The 22,638-nt window shown below is 42.4% G+C and overlaps 1 protein-coding gene across 1 annotated transcript in view; it reads left to right on the top strand.

The window, feature by feature from the left end:
- gpat2 (glycerol-3-phosphate acyltransferase 2, mitochondrial) overlaps positions 1–22,638 on the top strand; it is a 174,329-nt gene that overhangs the window by 128,205 nt on the left and 23,486 nt on the right. Inside the window, exons 19-21 of the mRNA XM_034170671.1 lie at positions 4,534–4,654; positions 12,853–12,921; positions 13,268–13,323. Coding sequence (XP_034026562.1) covers positions 4,534–4,654; positions 12,853–12,921; positions 13,268–13,323 — 246 coding nt within the window. The remainder of the gene's footprint in view (positions 1–4,533; positions 4,655–12,852; positions 12,922–13,267; positions 13,324–22,638) is intronic.

Below are 22,638 nucleotides of genomic sequence, written 5' to 3' on the forward strand. Positions count from 1 at the left end.
TATGGTATGGAAATAGAAGACTTAACAGTATTCCCTGAAAACTCCCTTTTGTCTGATCATTTTTTAATAACATTTACATTTACCCTGATGGACTACCCTGCAGTGGGGAATAAGTTTCATTACACTAGAAGTCTTTCAGAAAGCGCTGTAACTAGGTTTAAGGATATGATTCCTTCTTTATGTTCTCTAATGTCATATACCAACACAGAGCAGAGTAGCTACCTAAACTCTGTAAGGGAGTTAGAGTATCTTGTCAATAGTTTTACATCCTCATTGAAGACAACTTTGGATGCTGTAGCTCCTCTGAAAAAGAGAGCTTTAAATCAGAAGTGTCTGACTCCGTGGTATAACTCACAAACTCGTAGCTTAAAGCAGATAACCCGTAAGTTGGAGAGGAAATGGCGTCTCACTAATTTAGAAGATCTTCACTTAGCCTGGAAAAAGAGTTTGTTGCTCTATAAGAAAGCCCTTCGTGAAGCTAGGACATCTTTCTACTCATCACTAATTGAAGAAAATAAGAACAACCCCAGGTTTCTTTTCAGCACTGTAGCCAGGCTGACAAAGAGTCAGAGCTCTATTGAGCTGAGTATTCCATTAACTTTAACTAGTAATGACTTCATGACTTTCTTTGCTAACAAAATTTTGACTATTAGAGAAAAAATTACTCATAACCATCCCAAAGATGTATCGTTATCTTTGGCTGCTTTCAGTGATGCCGGTATTTGGTTAGACTCTTTCTCTCCGATTGTTCTGTCTGAGTTATTTTCATTAGTTACTTCATCCAAACCATCAACATGCTTATTAGACCCCATTCCTGCCAGGCTGCTCAAGGAAGTCCTACCATTATTTAATGCTTCAATCTTAAATATGATCAATCTATCTTTGTTAGTTGGTTATGTACCACAGGCCTTTAAGGTGGCAGTAATTAAACCATTACTTAAAAAGCCATCACTTGACCCAGCTATCTTAGCTAATTATAGGCCAATCTCCAACCTTCCTTTTCTCTCAAAGATTCTTGAGAGGGTAGTTGTAAAACAGCTAACTGATCACCTGCAGAGGAATGGTCTATTTGAAGAGTTTCAGTCAGGTTTTAGAATTCATCATAGTACAGAAACAGCATTAGTGAAGGTTACAAATGATCTTCTTATGGCTTCGGACAGTGGACTTATCTCTGTGCTTGTTCTGTTGGACCTCAGTGCTGCTTTTGATACTGTTGACCATAAAATTTTATTACAGAGATTAGAGCATGTCATAGGTATTAAAGGCATTGCGCTGCGGTGGTTTGAATCATATTTGTCTAATAGATTACAGTTTGTTCATGTAAATGGGGAATCTTCTTCACAGACTAAAGTTAATTATGGAGTTCCACAAGGTTCTGTGCTAGGACCAATTTTATTCACTTTATACATGCTTCCCTTGGGCAGTATTATTAGACGGTATTGTTTAAATTTTCATTGTTACGCAGATGATACCCAGCTTTATCTATCCATGAAGCCAGAGGATACGCACCAATTAGCTAAACTGCAGGATTGTCTTACAGACATAAAGACATGGATGACCTCTAATTTCCTGCTTTTAAACTCAGATAAAACTGAAGTTATTGTACTTGGCCCCACAAATCTTAGAAGCACGGTGTCTAACCAGATCGTTACTCTGGATGGCATTTCCCTGATCTCTAGTAATACTGTGAGAAATCTTGGAGTTATTTTGATCAGGATATGTCATTCAAAGCGCATATTAAACAAATATGTAGGACTGCCTTTTGCATTTACGCAATATCTCTAAAATCAGAAAGGTCTTGTCTCAGAGTGATGCTGAAAAACTAATTCATGCATTTGTTTCCTCTAGGCTGGACTATTGTAATTCATTATTATCAGGTTGTCCTAAAAGTTCCCTAAAAAGCCTTCAGTTGGTTCAGAATGCTGCAGCTAGAGTACTGACGGGGACTAGCAGGAGAGAGCATATCTCACCCGTGTTGGCCTCCCTTCATTGGCTTCCTGTTAATGCTAGAATAGAATTTAAAATTCTTCTTCTTACTTATAAGGTTTTGAATAATCAGGTCCCATCTTATCTTAGGGACCTCATAGTACCATATTACCCCATTAGAGCGCTTCGCTCTCAGACTGCGGGCTTACTTGTAGTTCCTAGGGTTTGTAAGAGTAGAATGGGAGGCAGAGCCTTCAGCTTTCAGGCTCCTCTCCTGTGGAACCAGCTCCCAATTCAGATCAGGGAGACAGATACCCTCTCTACTTTTAAGATTAGGCTTAAAACTTTCCTTTTCGCTAAGGCTTATAGTTAGGGCTGGATCGGGTGACCCTGGACCATCCCTTGGTTATGTTGCTTTAGACGTAGACTGTGTTTCATAATTATTGTATGGCCTTGCCTTGCAATGTGGAGCGCCTTGGGGCAACTGTTTGTTGTGATTTGGCGCTATACAAGAAAAAAGTTGATTGATTGATTGATTGATATTATGTTGCATGTGTAGACGACATTGTTTCTACCTATAGCATGCGGCACCCAGTGTGTTGTATGACATTGGTTGGCCTGTCGTCATTATTCCCTGCATGCTGAGATTCAAACATGTCGTCTTCTCATTTATGCTATCTTAATAATGCATGAGCCTCTGCTGCCAGAGTATACGAGGGCTGTCAATAAAGTATAGGTCCTTTTTATTTTTTTCAAAAACTATATGGATTCATATGTTTTTACGTCAGACATGCTTGAACCCTCGTGCGCATGCGTGAGATTTTCCACTCCTGTCGGTGACGTCATTCGCCTGTGAGCACTCCTTGTGGGAGGAGTCGTCCAGCCCCTCGTCGGAATTCCTTTGTCTGAGAAGTTGCTGAGAGACTGGCGTTTTGTTTGATCAAAATTTTTTCTAAACCTGTGAGGCACATCGAAGTGGACACGGTTTGAAAAATTAAGCTGGTTTTCGGTGAAAATTTTAACAGCTGATGAGAGATTTTGAGGTGATACTGTCGCTTTAAGGACTTCCCACGGTGCGAGACGTCGCGCAGCGGTCCCAGGCGCTGTCGTCAGCCTGTTTCAAGGTGAAAACCTCCACATTTCAGGCTCTATTGATCCAGGACGTCGTGAGAGAACAGAGAAGTTTCAGAAGAAGTCGGTTTCAGCATTTTATCCGGATATTCCACTGTTAAAGGAGATTTTTTTTAATGAAAGACGTGCGGACGGGTCCGCGCGTCGGGACGCAGCCGGCGCGGTGCGGCGGCACAGGAAAAACACCTCCGTGTTGATAACCATTTGTAAAATCCAGGCGGCTTTTGATGGCTTTCAGTGGAGTGAGTATATGAGAAATTGTTTAACAGCTGGACATGTTCCAACTTGTCCTTAAGGCTTCCAACAGAGGTGTTTTTCCAGTGGCGGAGCGTCGCAGCGGCTGCGAGCCGACGCTGCAATCCGTCCGAACGTCTTTCATTAAAAAAAATCTCCTTTAACAGTGGAATATCCGGATAAAATGCTGAAACCGACTTCTTCTGAAACTTCTCTGTTCTCTCCCGACGTCCTGGATCAATAGAGCCTGAAATGTGGAGGTTTTCAGCTTGAAACAGGCTGACAACGGCGCCTGGGACCGCTGCGCGATGTCTCGCACCGTGGGAAGTCCTTAAAGCGACAGTATCACCTCAAAATCTCTCATCAGCCGTTAAAATTTTCACCGAAAACCAGCTTAATTTTTCGAACCGTGTCCACTTCGATGTGTCTCACAGGTTTAGAAAAAATTTAGATCAAACAAAGCGCCAGTCTCTGAGCAATTTCTCAGACAAAGGAATTCCGACGAGGGGCTGGATGACTCCTCCCACAAGGAGTGCTCACAGGCGAATGACGTCACCGACAGGCGTGGAAAAACTCACGCATGCGCACGAGGGTTCAAGCATGCCTGACGTAAAAACATATGAATGAAATCCATATAGTTTTTGAAAAAAATAAAAAGGACCTATACTTTATTGACAGACCTTGTATTAAACTATTTTAATGCCTTCAGCTTATTAAAATGTTTTTTTTTTCCTACCCAGTTGTGTCTTTCACCAAATGCTATTCTCTTTCCTCATATTCACTCCAGCTCTCCCTCCCACCATGTCTTAACTGTCAAATCTGTCCAGTGGAAGGTCGTTGACCCCTGTTAGGGAGGGGTTGCTGATGCTTGGCCTTCATCTTCGAGGAGACAGGCAGTACTCTCCTCTTGTTGACACGGGCCTTCTGCTCTAAGCCACAAAAGGACACTGAGCTCATTTCAGCAATAATACACTTCTGTCTGTGAAGGTCTCATCGGTTATGTAGATCCAAGGACAGAGAATGTTGTTTCTTGTAGATGATGTGAGGGGGGGCACCATTGTAAAGCACTTATAGTGTCTGCAACAAATGGGAAAGTGTTGTAGAACTGCAGTCCATTTAACATTCTAAGTTTCTAATGATTTGACTGAGGAAATGCCTAAGGTGTAGTTCATGCATGCATGCACAGTTTTATATTCCTATTCATGATATTTTACACTTATTCTTTCTTGCACTTTCTTCTAGTTGAGCCAGCCAAGTCAGTGTCCAGAGATGCTCTTCTTTCTCTGCAGTATGTTGGCTGGATATCTCAGTGCACTGTGCCGCACCACCGCTTGCCTCGACCTCCTACACACACCTCTGCCAAGTATGTGAAAGGCAGAGAGCCTATCTTTGATTAGTGTTGTGGTTAAAGCATGAACAGGGAACCTCTAGATACTCCTTCATTTGTGCATACTGTGACTGACACCTAACTTATTCAATACAGTGCAAAGATGAATAGGTGAGGTGTTTATGCTAAAATGGTTTTAGTTTGCTTGAAGCCTGTTATGCATAATACTGGTGTGAAATATTTGTGTGAAAGTTTAAAAATTCTGAGGCGCCTTCAATGCTGAGATGATGGATTTGTAAAAAGTAGTCTGTTCCTTAGCTGAGGCAGCAGAGCTCATTGACTTTGTTCAGTTTATTTTATAGAGAATATTAAGGAAATGTTTAAAGAAAGAATAGGCAATAAGCTATGAACGGAGTTTTGACAGGTTCTTCAAGTCTTGAAGAATTTAAAATGGCACACATATTGAAAGCATGTCTCAGTATTGGATATGCCCCAGGGCCAAGCATCAGCCCCCTTTTTTTGCAGAAAGTTGTTTAAACTCCCACCTGAAATTAAATTAAACAAGAGCAGCCTGACTACTGACATCCGCCAGTCTGGATCCAAATCACCCCCAAAATTCAGTGGAGTCTTCCATGCCCTAATAGCTATCTGTGGGGCAAATTCGGTGAGAATCAGTGAAGTAGTTTTGATGTAATCCTTAAAAGCCTATAAAGTGGAATCCTGAGCCAGAATCTGGATCTGGATCACCTCCAAAATTCAGTACAGTCTTCCATGCCCTAATATCTATCTGTGGTGCAAATTTGCTGAGAATCTGTGAAATAGTTGTGACGTAATCCTGCTAACAGTAATCCTTCAAAGCCTATATAAATTGAAACTTGATCCAGAATCTGGATCCGGATCTCAACCACCTAAAAAATTTAATGGAGTCTTCCTTGCCCTAATATCTATCTGGTGAAAATTTTGTCCAAATCGGTGCAGTAGTTTTGACATAATCCTGCTAACAGACACACGGACAAATAAATAAATAAACACCAATAATTTTATTACGTCCTTGGTGGATATAATTACACGGAAAAGGACAAACATGGACACAATCAGGTGAGTTATTTGTGATATATTTTTTATTTGTGATGAAATTAGATATTTTATTGAAATTGGCATTCCGATTTACATGATACTGGCCAAGCTCGTGCATCTTCAGGCAGAATTTCACATGGAGAGCCCTGGGCCTTGTGATGGGAGAATGGGGTATTATATAACAATGTGAAATCTCACAAAAGACTGGAGAGATTTTATATTTGTTTGTATTTTTTGTATCTGAGCAGTTAGCTCTGTCATCTTACCAGCACATGATATTGACTGAGGTTAAGGTTCAGGTGTGTACTTCAGGGCCAAGACAGGCCTTTTTGTGTCCCAAGCCTTTTGTGCTTGAGACTCCGGTAAGGGTGGTCACATCTCCTCCTCTCTCCTCCAACCTTCAAAGTCCCTACTTCACTGGACTGTGAATTCTTCAAACTATATTGGATTAACCATGGAATTGATCATCTGGTTTCAGAACGCTATTGATGCCATTTTTTCAAGAAGGAAATCAGGAATGGGGGGCCCTGCGTGCCCAGATGGAACCTACCCTGTGGGCTATGTTCTTGACCTTTGGGAGAAATGGAGTGTCGCATGCTTGGTGCCACTTTCTGTGGAGGATGTCGAAGATTTATTTATATTTGGTTTTATCATAGGAGGGCTGGTACTTCTTGTTTATGTGGTGCCCTGACCTACCGGAGAATTGGCAAGATGGCTGCCACCAGAACCACGACACCTTACTTGTCCGTCATGATTAATGATTTGGGCAAGGCGATACATTCTCAGACTGCGTTAGTCCTTGAACTTAGACGTAAGTTGGATAACATCTCGGAGCAAATGTACGCCTTGCAAAGGAGAATGTCGGAGACCAGAGAATACTCACAAATTGGATTTGGTTCTTCATGAGAGCTGCAGATGTGTTTTCTCTGCTCAACCATAAGCATGGCAGGCTTATCAGCCTCTGAAGGTCAAAATGCCCTGCTGTTTTCCTCCAGAAGAATTTCTACGGCCTTGGTGATCCATTCAGCTGCCTTCTTATCCTTTGCAACTCCAGCACACACGGACAGAAACTGACATAAAATTAACTCATCTGCCACTCACACATGGACAGTGACTGATACGCATGCTCCCACCCCCTACCCCTCCTTTGTGTTCCTGTTCTCATCCCCCACCCCATCCTGGCCCCGACTCAAACCACTCCCTTCCCCCTCCGGGGCGCAGCGCGGCTTTAGTTGCAGCAACTCCCCCCCCCCCCAAGCTGTATGTGCTACCACGCATTGCTGTGCCCCCCCCCCCCCACATTTCTTCAATTCGGATGACATACTGTTTCAAAGTTTAGCATATATACACACACACACACACTCATCTTCAACCACTTAATCCAATTAAGGGTCACGGGGGGCTGGAGCCTATCCCAATAGTCATAGAGCGCGAGGCGGGGTACACCCAGGACAGGACGCCAGTCTGTCACAGGGCCACAAACAAACATATTCACACCCACCCGCACACCTACAGACAATTTAAAGATCCCAATCCACCTAACCTGCATGTCTTTGGATGTGGGAGGAAACCCACTTAAACACGAGGAGAACATGCAGACTCTACACAGAAAGGTCACAGGCGGGAATCGAACCCATGACCTCCTCACTGTGAGGCAACAGTGGTAACCACTAATCCACCGTTCTGCCCAGTTTAGCATACATAAACAATTAAATGTATATGTGCGGTTGTTTCAATTCTAATGTGTGCCATTATTACGTTCAACTTGTAATAACTGTGGATTAATTGCTGTCTGAGGTAATTGGGTGTGAAATAAATTGCCCTTTCAGGGATCAATAAAGTTGTCTGAGTCTGAGGACTGACTACTTCTGCTTCTGTATCAGATTTTTGTTGAAGTAATTATGGTCAAAAAGACAAAAACCAACACCAGTCGTTGTTTTAAAGAAGTGTCTCGGGTGGAGAGAGGGTCTTGCTTACATCTAGCTTAAGTTGCATTAACTAAAGCCCCCGTCACACATAGCAAGAATGTGCAGGAACCAGGCCAACACAGCAAATATGGTCATAATCTGGTCATAATCCGGATGCAGTCGGGAGGAAAAGAGGCGTGGTCAACCATGTCAGAACGCATCCAGACTGCCTCGTGCACACCTGCAGGATGCAGCCCAAATATATTTCAGACAACAATCAGATGGCACAGACTGCTGTCAGATGGCACAGACATTGGAGCTGTCACTCACCCACCCACCCACTCACTCACCCACTCAATCAAATCTTCGCTCATCCTCACATTCCCAGCGCTAAACTGACCTCTCATCAGGAGGAGGGTGCGCTGGCAGGAGTGTATGTTTCTCACATGATGGAGTGCGTGTGTGTACATGCATAGCACAAGTGATCCAAGCAGCATTTGAGTGTGGCCAGATGAAAAGTTCGCTCAGCTGTGTGTGTGTATTCATAAAGGCTGAACGAGCCGCTATGCGCACATGCCCGCCTGCGTAGAACAGGTTATCAAAGCAGTGTGCGAGTGTGTGGCTGAAATGTTCGCTCAGCTGTGTGTAAGTGTGTTCATAAAGGCTGTGCCATTCACTCTGCGTGCACACATGGGGCACACGTGTGCATGCGTGTGTGTGCAAGCACAGGAGCTGTCCATCCAGAGAGCGCACAAAAAGGCTGACACCTGTCAGTGATCGTGTGCCTTTACGTGTTTGATCAGTATATACTTGCATTGCTGGATTTTATTTGTCCAGCTGGACTCTCTAGCTGCTGCTGAACTGTGCTGGCAGTGCGCCAACTTCCCAAATGTATGCAACATTCTTTGGACACAGCCAGTGGACTTTTTCTTCTCTTTTTTTTTAACTCTTTTTTGTGGTCATTTTACTTGATACGCATCTTAACACAACTGCAGTTGGATTATCGGTGCGGAACGGCACTTCACATGGGATTTACAGTGAGGAAAATAAGTATTTGAATACCCTGCGGTTTTGCAAGTTCTCCCACTTAGAAATCACGAAGGGGTCTGAAATTTTCATCTTAGTGCATGTCCACTGTGAGAGACATAATCTAAAAAAAAAATCAGGAAATCACAATGTATGATTTTTTTAATAATTTGTGGTGTTTTCTGCCTCTCGATGGCGGCTCGGAGCGCGGCGCACCGTGCGCCGTTGTGGGGCGTCCTTAAAGCTGTAGTAACAGTCCTTATTCTCTGTGAAGCCCGTAAAATTTTCACTGAAAGCCAGATAAATTTTTCGAATGGTTTCCAGCTGCTTGTCTCTAATAGTTTCTGAAAAAATTCTGATGGAAAAAAGCCCAAATCATTCCACCATTTCCTCACAATGAAACAACGAGGAGAGGGGTGGAGCAGTGCTCACTCAAAGCCTGCCCACAGGCAAAGGACGCAACCGACAGGCGTGGAAAAACTCACGCATGCGCACGAAGGTTCAAGCTTGGCTGACGTAAAAACATATGAATCAAATCCATATAGTTTTTGAAAAAAATAAAAAGGTCAGTTACTTTTCTCACAGACCTCGTAGACTGCGATCAAATGATGCAAAAACTGTATGTAGACCGCCGTCAGATGTGCGTTGCATCTCAGTGGTGCCAAGAATGTTTTGATCATGTGCAACACACTCGGGACAGTCGAGCGAATGGGACCAAATATGTAGATGTTCACAGACTGCCATCCATTGGTCTTCAGACTGCACCTCAATATTTCCACATTGTGACCGGATGTGTCTTTCTGATGCCATTTGGCCTCAATTGGCATATGCGTGATGAGGGTATAACAGTTTTCAGCATGAGGAATTACTTTTTTTTTCTTTTTTTTTTTTTTTTACAGAATCATCCTGATTTTTGGAATGTTACATATTGTGCAAAATTAACTTAATTTCACGCAATGCTATTTGAAATTGTAGGTTTACAATTTTAGTGAGAAACAGAGCAGATTTTTAAAAATTCAGATTTTTCCAATTTTGTTCAGTTCTTGCCTCTATACTACTTCATCACAGATCACAGCATTAACAGCAGATGTGCCAACAACAACCACAGACCTCAGAGTAACATTTGTATGTACAGCCATGCTGAAAACGGAGTTACTCTGTAGCACACTGATGTGAAGCAGCCTATAAGTCAAAATCAGAGTAACAAGCCATTGTAGGAACAGAACTGGTTGATAGTTAATTCACTGTCTGTGTTGGGTTTAAACTCTGTATTTTTATACCTCTCCCAAGTAGATGTTTTGGGAGTATTTAGTGATCACAGTGTGCATCCACCTGTCTGTCTGTCCTTGAGTCTTGTAAGCACAACTCCATTGGTGTATGGATTTCAACAAAATGTCATGTAGTAGTGGAACACCATAGGATTAGTGCATGAAGGAAAACAATTCTGATCCAGCGAGATGTAAAAAATTTCCGTCTCACCTGATTGAGTAGCTTTTTTTGTTGTTTGTTTGCCAAAAACATACACAGTCAGGTGTCAAATTTGAGCAATGGGTGCCTGGCTTAAGTCTGTCTCCTCACCTGGGACCACTTTGCATTGGAACCCCCACCAGGAGCCAATGCTCCAGACACTCAGGATCGCTCAGGATCACTGGCGCTCACAAATCCTTCCATCACATTAAGGAGGGGTATCCAGGCTTAGACTTTAGGAACAGGGTGAGAAGTTCAAATATTAGTGCCCCGGTATTTCCCTTGAGTACGGTTTTAGTATTAATTTGTATGTTAGCACCATTTGCTTTCATTAGCAGATATCAATGCCTTTGTGTCATTAGCTCAACTGATGGTATCACAATTGCTGAGGCAATATGCCAGTCACAGTTTTTAATGTCTGTACCCAAGCCACCTGTTAAGAAAATCACCATTCAGCTTGCATAAATATGCGTTAATAAAACACCCAAATAAACGTTAACCTGTTAGCCTTAGCTTTCTTGATAGCTACGAGATGGTGGTGCATTTGGGCTTCATTTGTCCCACCCAGGTCATGTTGATTTTGCCCCCCTCCACCTCTTTCCCCATTTATGAGTTGGCCACGGCTATATTTTTATTACCCTGCGTGTTGGTAAAGTGGTGAGGAGGGTATTGGTTTCAGTGGCATGTGTCTGTGTGTCCGTGTGTCTATGGACAAGATAACTTAAAAACACAGCTCAAATCATATCCTTCAAACTTAGGGGGAATATTACTTAAATACGAGATAGATCGTAGATATCTAGAGGTGATAAGACTAAGGAAAACATTTGTCAGGCTGAGAGGAAGTGAGGCACAGACAGAGGCTGGACACAATATGCAGACTGTCAGGTGAGGCATGTGGATAAAAAGAGCTGGATCTTTAATGTATGCAAAGGTACGGTACATAGGTAAGCAGTCCACGGGGCAAAGGTAACAGGCAGGGGTGAGGCAAAAAGACACGGTCAAAAACAAGCAGAGTTCGGTAGTATGAGCCAACAGGGTTATCAGCGCTGAGGCAAAAGGTGAGATCCAAAAAGCAGAGCAGAATCAAGACACGGCTTGGCAAAAACAGAACTGACATGAAGACCTGGTAGGTGAACAAGGTCAACAAACGAGCAAGGAAAGAGTGAACTGAAAGAGCTTGTGGGGGAGATGATGGTCTAGTGGTTAAAGCGTTGGGCTTGAGACCAGAGGATCCTCGATTCAAATCTCAGCTTGACCGGAAAATCACTAAGGGCCATTGGGCAAGGTGGTTAATCACCTAGTTGCACCCAGTGTGTAGTGAGCGCCTTGTATGGCAGCCCCCTCACATCGGGGTGAATGTGAGGCATTATTGTAAATCGCTTTGAGTTCATTTTACCATTTAGCTTAAAAAAGGAAGGCAGTGATTGGATAATGAAACGCACCTGTGAGAAAAGGATCTAGAAAGGGGGCATGGCAGAAAGATGAGGGCCAGGGCAGTGCAGGTGAAAGAGGGTGAGGTGGGAAAAACACAAAGCAGACAGAACCAGAGTAAAGTGATGAAAGACACAAAGTCACCAGAGCAAGTGCACGATGACAGCCATGAAGAGACATGACAACCAAAGATAAATCAAAAACCCAAGACGGAACAAAATACTAATATGAAACGAATTGCACCAAGAAACAACGATAAAAACCGAAAAGGAAACAACCAGTAAATAAATGCTAAGACCAAACAAGAACAGAAGTCACTAATGATAAAAGTCAATAAACAGATAATTCAACATATGATAACCAGTGACTAAACTAATGATTACACAATGAAGACACAGGTTGGCAGGACAAAACTAGACAGGGCTGAACAATGACTAGAGTATGAAAAGTAATAAAGAAAATAAAGTTGCAAAAAAGGCAACATGGAGGATAATACAAAAATTGACACCATAGAAGACAATAAAAACAACGGACAAAAAGAATAATGAGAACCAAATAAGGATGAGAATTAACAAGTAACAAAAATAAAATGACTATTAATCCAAGACCGGAGCAGACAGTGGGAAAAGAAAAGAGGACAAATAGACTGGAACATAAACAGGACCTAAATCTGACAACATTGTCTGAAAAACAGTTTTGTGTGTGTGTGCAACTCAAGAACCAAAAGTCTAGATGGATCGAACTTGGTGCAACAATTACTTGAATAGATATCTAGAGGTAATTAGATTTTGGAGTGGTTTGATCAAAGGTCAGAGGTCAAAAGCAAGGAAAATGTGATCCAAAAAACTTTTTTGCATAGCTCAACAACCATGAAGCCTAGATGGATGATATTATTTATTTTATTTATTTATTTTTAGTTCACATCAGTTATTCACAGATAATTTACAATCACTGATACACTCAGTGGTAGAGCAGTGAATGAGAAGAGTATCATTTCGTGTGCATGATCACAAATCTCTAGCGTTATTTGTACGTTTCTTGACTTGAACTTATATGTGATTACATTATAATTTGATCCTTATAAAAAGCATTGTTCTCCAGGCTCTTCTTCAGAATAAAAGAATACCTCTTCAACTTATTTGTTCTTTTTCTTGTATATTTTTAACCCTAAACCTTTTACAGTGACATCCTAAATGGACCTTTAATTATACACATTTGTTGGTTTGTCATTAAACCAAGAGAAGTCCATGTAACATCTTGGTAGGTTTTGTCCCCACTGTTCTTAAAGTATAATACGTGTCCCCATTTTCATGTTTCCTCCTGCAGAGGCTGAGTTTCTAACTAAAGTACACTCCTATCTGTGTGACACAGCAAGTAAGAACAAACAACAGTACGGTAAGCAACCAACACGTACTCTCATCCACACACAGGATTAATTTCTTTCTGCACCGTGGCATTAAAAACGTAATTTGTCACATTAAATCAGTACATGTGAGAGGTACAGAGGGGAAAAAAAACCCTGATCAGCTACCTTTTTCACATCACATGCAGTTTTTTTTCTTGGAAACATTCAAGACAGTCAAACTACACAAATGGCACTTTTCAGTAAAAGACAGTATAAAGATTGAATTCAATGCTCCCGCTGGTAATGGCTTTGTTCTCTTTTTCTGGTGACCTGGTTTTTCTATATTGGATATCCGTCTCTTTTGATGCGTGTGTGTCTTTGTGTCACATCTTATAGAGAGCTGCTCTGAGGAGACTGCACACAGCGCCGTTAGAACACTAATAGACCTGGGGGTGAGTGACAGACTCTGTGTGTGATTTAAATCCATGGAAAAGCCAATGCAGATTGAAACCGCAGTTCAGGACAGAAAATTTGAGCACTCTGAAAAGTTCTGTTTCAAGAGCAGTCTGGTTCCAATGAGGCTTTAATCCAACTAAATTCTAAAATTGAAAAGGTCAAATGCTAATAACAGACTCGAGCCCCAGGCTCACTGTGAACAGGAAGCCAACAACAATTACTCAGTGGGCCAAAATCTATTAAAAGTCATAAAAGGGAAGAGTTATTCTTTGTCCACAGTTGTTGTCCACAGTGAAGTTGTTCATGTGATACGTTTAATTTAATTAATTGAACCTTTATTTAACGGGGTTAGTCCCATTGAGATTGGGATCTCTTTTACAAGGGAGAGCTGGACAGTTACAAAGTTTCCAGTTCACCTAACCTGTATGTCTTTGGATGTGGGAGGAAGCCGGAACACCTGGAGGAAACCCACGCAAACACGAGGAGTACATGGAAACTCCACACAGAAAGACCACAGGTGGGAATCGAACCCATGGCCTTCCTGCTGTGAGGCAACAATGCTAACCACTATGCTCACCGTGCTGCACAAGTTAAGTCTGGTTTGTCAAGAGAATTTGTGTGTCATGCGGACTAAAGCCTGCTGCATGCGAGAGAGAAATCATCTGCATCCTCGGCCACTTATGGCCGGGGGTGCAGCAAATTCCTGTCCATGTGCGGAGGTGATGTTGTTGCACCACATGTATAAGCACGTGATTTCACAGAAATGTTATGTTATTCACAGTTGTGCAACATGCTGAAAACTGACCAAGCTGATTATAATTGATAAGGTTACGACATGCTAAAATTACGTACCTCTGGAAACCGCCACTATTGGTCAGCTACGCAGACGGCACAGGGCAGAGGACGTGCAACCTGCGCACACACTGTTCCACTGATCTGGCGTGGCTGAAAAAAATCAAACACACTACATCATGGTGCAGCAACGTCACCGCTGCACACATAGAGGAATTGGCTGCGCCCCCAGCCATAAGTGGCTTAGGATGCAGCCACTTTCTCTCCGTGTGCGGCAGGCTTTAAAACCCTTTTATTATCCCCCTGGTTCATCCATTTTCACTTGTTAGCACGATATCTCAAGAACCAGTTGACCAATTTCATTCATGTTTAGCAAAAGGATGTACTTGGGTGATTCCCTGACACCAGTCAATTATGGTGATCTTGGGGTCAATTTCAAGGTCACAGTGACATATAAATGATATTGTTGTTGCCACCCTTGTTAGTGTGATATCTCAAGAACCAGTTGACCAATTTCATTCATGTTTAGCATGAGGGTGTGTTTGGGTGATCCCCTGACACTTTGTATTACTGCTTTGTGGGGACCGGGGGGATATGTCATCTCCCAATGACTCTTGTTAATATTATCAGTGCCTCATCAGCATTTCCTCCATTAGATGGAAGGAAAATAAATGTACACAATGCCAAATGGCATAAAATTAACTGCAAACAAAATCAAATTGTGTCTATCAATGGACCAGTATTCCCAGACATCTGTAATATTTAGGGGTGTAGTGGTACACAAATATCACAGTTTGGCCTGTGCCGTGGATTTGAATATGTTGTCACTGCAGTGGAAACAAAAGGTACAACATTAAATTGCTTGTTGTTGTTTTTTTGTTTTTTATTCCACGTAATGGGACTCGACTTTCAGCAAGCAAGCAAAGCTGAGTTGAATGGTATGTTCCAGCTTTCACCAAATTAAATATTCGTTCCATTGAAAGAATTTAAAAACATTCATTATTTGTTTTATATAACAGCTAAAATAGATTCTTGTCATTTGATATTTTATTAATTTATAAACAACAGAAAAGGGACTTACATTTTGATGTTCCACTGCTGCTAAAGTCCAAATTGTGACATGTAGTGCATGATGCTGTGCACTGACTTTGGACTTCCATAAAAGTGTGTAGTTCCTCAGTCCAGCCAAAAATCACATCAGCTCCGGAGTGTGTGTGTGTGTGTGTGTGTGTGTGTGTGTGTGTGTGTGTGTGTGTGTGTGTGTGTGTGTGTGTGTGTGTGTGTGTGTGTGTGTGTGTGTGTGTGTGTGTGTGTTAGTTACAATAACTAGCACCGTCAGTTAGCTCAATTAAATGGTCTTGCTTCTGTCAAGCACGCTCACACAAAAGGGATGCTCTTGTGCATGCGTGTACTACCAAAGAAAGAACTGGGTACAGTAGTGTTCAGAATAATAGTAGTGCTATGTGACTAAAAAGATTAATCCAGATTTTGAGTATACTTGTATTTCTTATTGTTACATGGGAAATAAGGTACCAGTAGATTCAGTAGATTCTCACAAATCCAACAAGGCCAAGAATTCATGATATGCACACTCTTAAGGCTATGAAATTGGGCTATTAGTAAAAAAAAAAAAAAAAAAAGTAGAAAAGGGGGTGTTCACAATAATAGTAGTGTGGCATTCAGTCAGTGAGTTCGTCAATTTTGTGGAACAAACAGGTGTGAATCAGGTGTCCCCTATTTAAGGATGAAGCCAGCACCTGCTGAACATGCTTTTCTCTTTGAAAGCCTGAGGAAAATGGGACGTTCAAGACATTGTTCAGAAGAACAGCGTAGTTTGATTAAAAAGTTGATTGGAGAGGGGAAAACTTATACGCAGGTGCAAAAAAATTATAGGCTGTTCATCTACAATGATCTCCAATGCTTTAAAATGGACAAAAAAAACAGATGCGTGGAAGAAAATGGAAAACAACCATTAAAATGGATAGAAGAATAACCAGAATGGCAAAGGCTCACCCATTGATCAGCTCCAAGATGATCAAAGACAGTCTGGAGTTACCTGTAAGTGCTGTGACAGTTAGAAGATGCCTGTGTGAAGCTAATTTATTTGCAAGAATCCCCCGCAAAGTGCCTCTGTTAAATAAAAGACGTACAGAAGAGGTTACAATTTGCCAAAGAACACATCAATTGGCCTAAAGAGAAATGGAGGAATATTTTGTGGACTGATGAGAATAAAATTGTTCTTTTTGGGTCCAAGGGCCACAGACAGTTTGTGAGACGACCCCCAAACTCTGAATTCAAGCCACAGTTCACAGTGAAGACAGTGAAGCATGGTGGTGCAAGCATCATGATATGGGCATGTTTCTCCTACTATGGTGTTGGGCCTATATATCGCACACCAGGTATCATGGATCAGTTTGGATATGTCAGAATACTTGAAGAGGTCATGTTGCCTTATGCTGAAGAGGACATGCCCTTGAAATGGGTGTTTCAACAACACAATGACCCCAAGCACACTATTAAACGAGCAAAATCTTGGTTCCAAACCAACAAAATTGAAATACTAAAAAACTAAACAAAACTAAATACTACTTTAGTGATTCACAGGATTGCTAAAAAAGCAGTTTGAACATAATTGTTTTGAGTTTGTAGTGTCAACAGCATATGCTACTATTATTGTGAACACCCCCTTTTCTACTTTTTTTTACTAATAGCCCAATTTCATAGCATTAAGAGTGTGCATATCATGAATGTTTGGTCTTGTTGGATTTGTGAGAATCTACTGAATCTACTGGTACCTTGTTTCCCATGTAACAATAAGAAATATATTCAAAACCTGGATTAAACTTTTTAGTCACATAGCACTACTATTATTCTGAACACTACTGTATTTCCTCAGTGCCGCAAAAAAATTAGAGAAATTAGTCCAGCTTTTCATTCTAACTTCATCCTAACAGCCTCCAGACAGCTTACAGTGCAGTGGATTTGTTTTGTGTGGGTGTGTGTGCGTGTTTTGTGTGTGTGCGTGCGCACTCACACGCATTTGCGTGCGTGTGTGTGTGCGCATGCAGAGTGCAATGGTACCAAATGTATGGAACTAAATTTGCGAATCAGGTGTCCCCTAATTTTAAAAATGTTAGTTTACCATCCTTGACATCAGAAAAAATGATGAGGATGTGCAGATTTTTATTTGATTTTTTTTTTTTTCTTAGAAACAGGTTTTGCATTTCAAAACTGAAAAATGACACACAAGCACCTGTGAGGGACTGAAAATATCAGCTGTTTTTATAATAAAGCTTGTTTCCTTCTTGAATACAGTCAGTGTACTGTACGTTAGTAGCGTGATAAACATGCTGTGTGAGTGAAACGCAGCAACATCAGCTGTTCTGCCGTCCATGAAATTCTCGAAAAAATAAAAATAAAAAAATTATGCGGGCCGATTTTGGTATACGGGCAGGGATAATAAACTAATGTTTTGTTTATTTTTTTAAATGGGGTCTAATGAGAAGGCCATCTTGCGATATACGTACCCAATGACTCTTGTTAATATTATCAGTGCCTCATCAGCATTTCCTCCATTAGATGGAAGGAAAATAAATGTACACAATGCCAAATGGCATAAAATTAACTGCAAACAAAATCAAATTGTGTCTATCAATGGACCAGTATTCCCAGACATTTGTAATATTTAGGGGTGTAGTGGTACACAAATATCACAGTTTGGCCTGTGCCGTGGATTTGAATATGTTGTCACTGCAGTGGAAACAAAAGGTACTATATGGGCCTATATATCGCATACCAGGTATCATGGATCAGTTTGGGTATGTCAGAATACTTGAAGAGGTCATGTTGCCTTATGCTGAAGAGGACATGCCCTTGAAATGGGTGTTTCAACGACACAATGACCCCAAGCACACTATTAAACGAGCAAAATCTTGGTTCCAAACCAACAAAATTGAAATACTAAAAAACTAAACAAAACTAGATACTACTTTAGTGATTCACAGGATTGCTAAAAAAGCAGTTTGAACATAATTGTTTTGAGTTTGTAGTGTCAACAGCATATGCTACTATTATTGTGAACACCCCCTTTTCTACTTTTTTTACTAATAGCCCAATTTCATAGCATTAAGAGTGTGCATATCATGAATGTTTGGTCTTGTTGGATTTGTGAGAATCTACTGAATCTACTGGTACCTTGTTTCCCATGTAACAATAAGAAATATATTCAAAACCTGGATTAAACTTTTTAGTCACATAGCACTACTGTTATTCTGAACACTACTGTATTTCCTCAGTGCCGCAAAAAAATTAGAGAAATGAGTCCAGCTTTTCATTCTAACTTCATGCTAACAGCCTCCAGACAGCTTACAGTGCAGTGGATTTGTTTTGTGTGGGTGTGTGTGCGTGTTTTGTGTGTGTGCGTGCGCACTCACACGCATTTGCGTGCGTGTGTGGGTGTGTGTGCGCATGCAGAGTGCAATGGTACCAAATGTATGGAACTAAATTTGCACTCTAAATGGAACCAAATCGCACTCTAAATGCAATGCAACACAAATCCATCTATCCATTTTCTTCCGCTTCATTCGAGGTCAGGTCGCGGGGGCAGCAGCTCGAGCAAAGCTGCCCAGATCTCCCGATCCACACACACCAGCTCCTCCGGGGGAACCCCGAGGCATTCCCAAGCCAGCTGCGAGACGTAGTCCCTCCAGCATGTCCTGGGTCTTCCCCGGGGCCTCCTCCCGATGGGACATGCCCGGAACACCTCTCCAGCGAGGCGTCCAGGAGGCATCCGAAAAAGATGCCAGAGCCACCTCAGCTGGCTCCTTTCAACATGGAGGAGCAGCAGCTCGACTCTGAGCTCCAAGTGACCGAGCTCCTCACCCTATCTCTAAGGGAGCGCCCAGGCACCCTGCGGAGGAAACTCATCTCGGCCGCTTGTACTCGCGATCTTGTTCTGAGCCAAATCTCATGACCATAGGTGAGGGAGAGAACGTAGATCGATCCCTAAATCAAGAGCTTTGCACCCCCTGCTCAGCTCTCTCTTTGCCACAACGGTCCGATACAGCAACTGCATCACTGCCAATGCTGCACCGATCCGTCAGTCAATCTCATGCTCCATCCGTCCCTCTCTCGTGAACAAGACCCTGAGATACTTAAACTCCTCCATTTGAGGCAAGGACACTCCACCGACCTGAAGAGGGCACAGCACCTTTTTCCCGGTCGAAAACCATGGCCTCGGATTTGGAGGTGCTGATTTTCATCCCGGATGCTTAACACTCGGCTGCAAACCGCTCCAGTGCACGCTGAAGGTCAATTTGACGTAGCCAACAGAACCACATCATCCACAAACAGCAGAGACAAGATTCTGTGGTTCCCAAACCGGACCCCCTCTACACTCTGACTGCGCCACGAAATTCTGTCCATAAAGGTAAGGAACAGAACCGGTGACAAAGGGCAGCCCTGACAGAGGCCGACGTGCACTGGAAACAGGCTTGACTTACTACCAGCAATGCGAACCAAGCTCCTACTGCGGTCGTACAGGGACTGGATAGCCCTTAACAAAGGACCCTGGACCCCGTACTCCCGGAGCACCCCCACAGGGCACCTCAAGGGACACGGTCGAACGCCTTCTCCAGATCCACAAAGCACATGTGGACTGGTTGGGCGAACTCCCATGAACCCTCGAGCCACCCATTGGAGGGTGTAGAGCTGGTCCAGTGTGCCGCGACCAGGACGAAAACCACACTGCTCCTCCTGAATCCGAGGTTTGACTATCGGTCGAATTCTCCTCTCCAGTACTCTGGAATAGACCTTACCGGGGAGGCTGAGGAGTGTGATCCTCCTGTAGTTGGAACACACCCTCCGGTCCCCCTTCTTAAACAGAGGGACCACCACCCCGGTCTGCCAATCCAGAGGCACTGTCCCCGACCGCCACGCGATGTTGCAGAGATGTGTCAACCAAGACAGTCCCACAACATCCTGAGATTTAAGGTATTCCGGACGGATTTCATCCACCCCAGGAGCCTTGCCACTGAGATGCTTTCTGACCACCTCGGTGATCTCGGTCTGGGTGATGGATGAGTCCGCCTCTGAGTCCCCAGTCTCTGCTTCCTCTTTGGAAGACATGACGATGTGATTGAGGAGATCCTCGAAGTATTCCTTCCACCGCCCGACAACATCCCCAGTTAGGGTCAACAGCTCAGACAGTTTTGGTGGAGAGCTGCTTCCACCTCCAGAGGCGTTGGATGGTTTGCCAGAATTTCTTTGAGGCCGACCGATAGTCCAACTCCATGGCCTCCCCGAACTCCTCACAGGCCCAGGTTTTTGCCTTCACAGGCTGCGGCACCTTTTTCTTCTACTGCTCATGTTTACTTCGGTTGATGTTTGATGTGCAAACAACTCCATATCCAACTATAGACCAATGCTGCAAAATAGCTTTTGCCAAATCAGCGTGTCTTTGTCCATTGTCATAATTATTAAATGAGGAACTGCAGTGTTCCCAAACAGCAAGGCTGCATGCATGGGCTGAAATAACATACGGTTCTTTGCTGAAGTTGCTTGGGGGAAACATTGAGAAAGTGAATTCTGCACACAGAATAAAGTCTGCACGTGCAGTAACTGTATTCATTCAGTACCAAACCAAAAGGCCCATACTAACATTTTTCACAGCTACATGTTCAATAACACCCTTAATATTATTACCTACCACAGCACACTGAGATGAATGTGAAAACTAAAGAACATGAGCTCAAAAGTATGAACTGCAGCTTAATTTGAAAAATGTACATATAAATCACGTGAATGGTGTAAGAATTCAGCCAGTTTATATATATATATATATATATATATATATATATATATATTACAAGGTTTGAGGACAAACGCATTTTTGCCTCCACTGCCTTTGTAACCTGCGATGTTAAAAAAAGAAACTAGCACTAATGTATAGAAACATGTTGTGTTCATTTATTTTTGGATTTAAGATGACAGATTACTGTTATTTTTATTCATGAGTTAGCGTCATGGTTTACTGCCATGAGGCTTCCCTGTGCTGGTCACATGATGTGAAGAGGAAAAACCCATCCAAATACCCATGCTTGTCAGTTGGTTAAAGTTCCCTGAAGACTGCAAAAGCTGCTGCAACGTAAGGGCGACCAAGACATGCTGCTGCACAGCTGTCGATCTGCTGGAAAGAAATAACCTTGCCACACAACTTTTAATTGACCGGAATTAAATCACCTCGCCGCACAGATTTCGATCGTCTGTGATTAAATCACCTAGCCACACAGATTTCGGTCATTTGTGATTAAATCACCTCGCCACACAGCTGTCGATCAGCCAGGAGGAAATGGCACCACCGCACAGCTGCTGGTCAGATGGGAGGAAATAACCTCGCCATACAGCTTTCAGTCGACTGGGATTAAATAGCCTCGCCACGCAGTTTTCGATAGGCTGGGATTAAATAACCTTGCTCTACAGATCTGGATCGCACGGGAGACTCTGGGGTGCTCTTCGCTGGTTCAGAGCCCACACCAGAGGCGCCTGTGAAGGCACAAGCAGAGCCCGTCCCTGTCAGACCCACAGAGCCAGTTGTTGAGGTTTTTTGGGGGGGCTTGCTTGTATTTGTATGTCATAGATAAACAAGATTTTGAGGGATTTTAAATAAAAACATTTATTGCTTAAATTATACTACTTATTGCAAGAAATTTTTTCAACTGTGCTCCTGTCATATTCCTGCATTGTCATGCTCCTCCATAGCGCCAGACTTCTAGCTAATGCACGCAAACTTCTAGCTAATGCATGTGGAAAGTAATGGTAAACAAACGCTAAAAAAATTTTAAATAATGCAGTAAATCAGACAGGCATGGTTAAGCGAAAATCTTCACCATTCCATTTCAGTGCTGCAGGAAGTGTTTCTGTCAGCAAAACAAACAAAAAACAATGTTGATGATGCAGTGCATTCTGGGTCACCATTTTCCTATATGCGGTAGGGTGAAATACAGCACCTTTGTGTGTACCTAGCAACTACAGATTAAATTCTTTTATTGTGAAATTGAGAAATACAGTGGGGAAAATAAGTATTTGACCCCCTGTCAGTTTTGCAGGTTTTCCCACCTACAAAGAATGGAGAGGTCTGTAATTTTTATCGTGGATACACTTCAACTGTGAGAGACAGAATCTAAAGAAAAATCCAGTAAATCACATTGTATGATTTTTAAATAATTAATTTGCATTTTATTGCATAAAATAAGTATTTGACCCCCTAGAAAAACAGAGCTTAACAATTGGTACAGAAACATTTGTCTGCCATTACAGAGGTCAGACGTTTCCTGTAGTTCTTGACCAAGTTTTCACACACTGCAACAGGGATTTTGGTCCACTCCTCCATACAGATCTTCTCCAAATCTTTCAGCTTTGGAGTTTCAGCTCTTTCCAAAGATTTTCTATTGAGTTCAGGTCTGGAGACTGGCCAGGCCACTCCAGGACCTTGAAATGCTTCTTACGGAGCCCCTACTTAG

This window comes from Thalassophryne amazonica, chromosome 5 (genome assembly GCF_902500255.1).
Source record: "Thalassophryne amazonica chromosome 5, fThaAma1.1, whole genome shotgun sequence".
NCBI lineage: Eukaryota > Metazoa > Chordata > Actinopteri > Batrachoidiformes > Batrachoididae > Thalassophryne > Thalassophryne amazonica.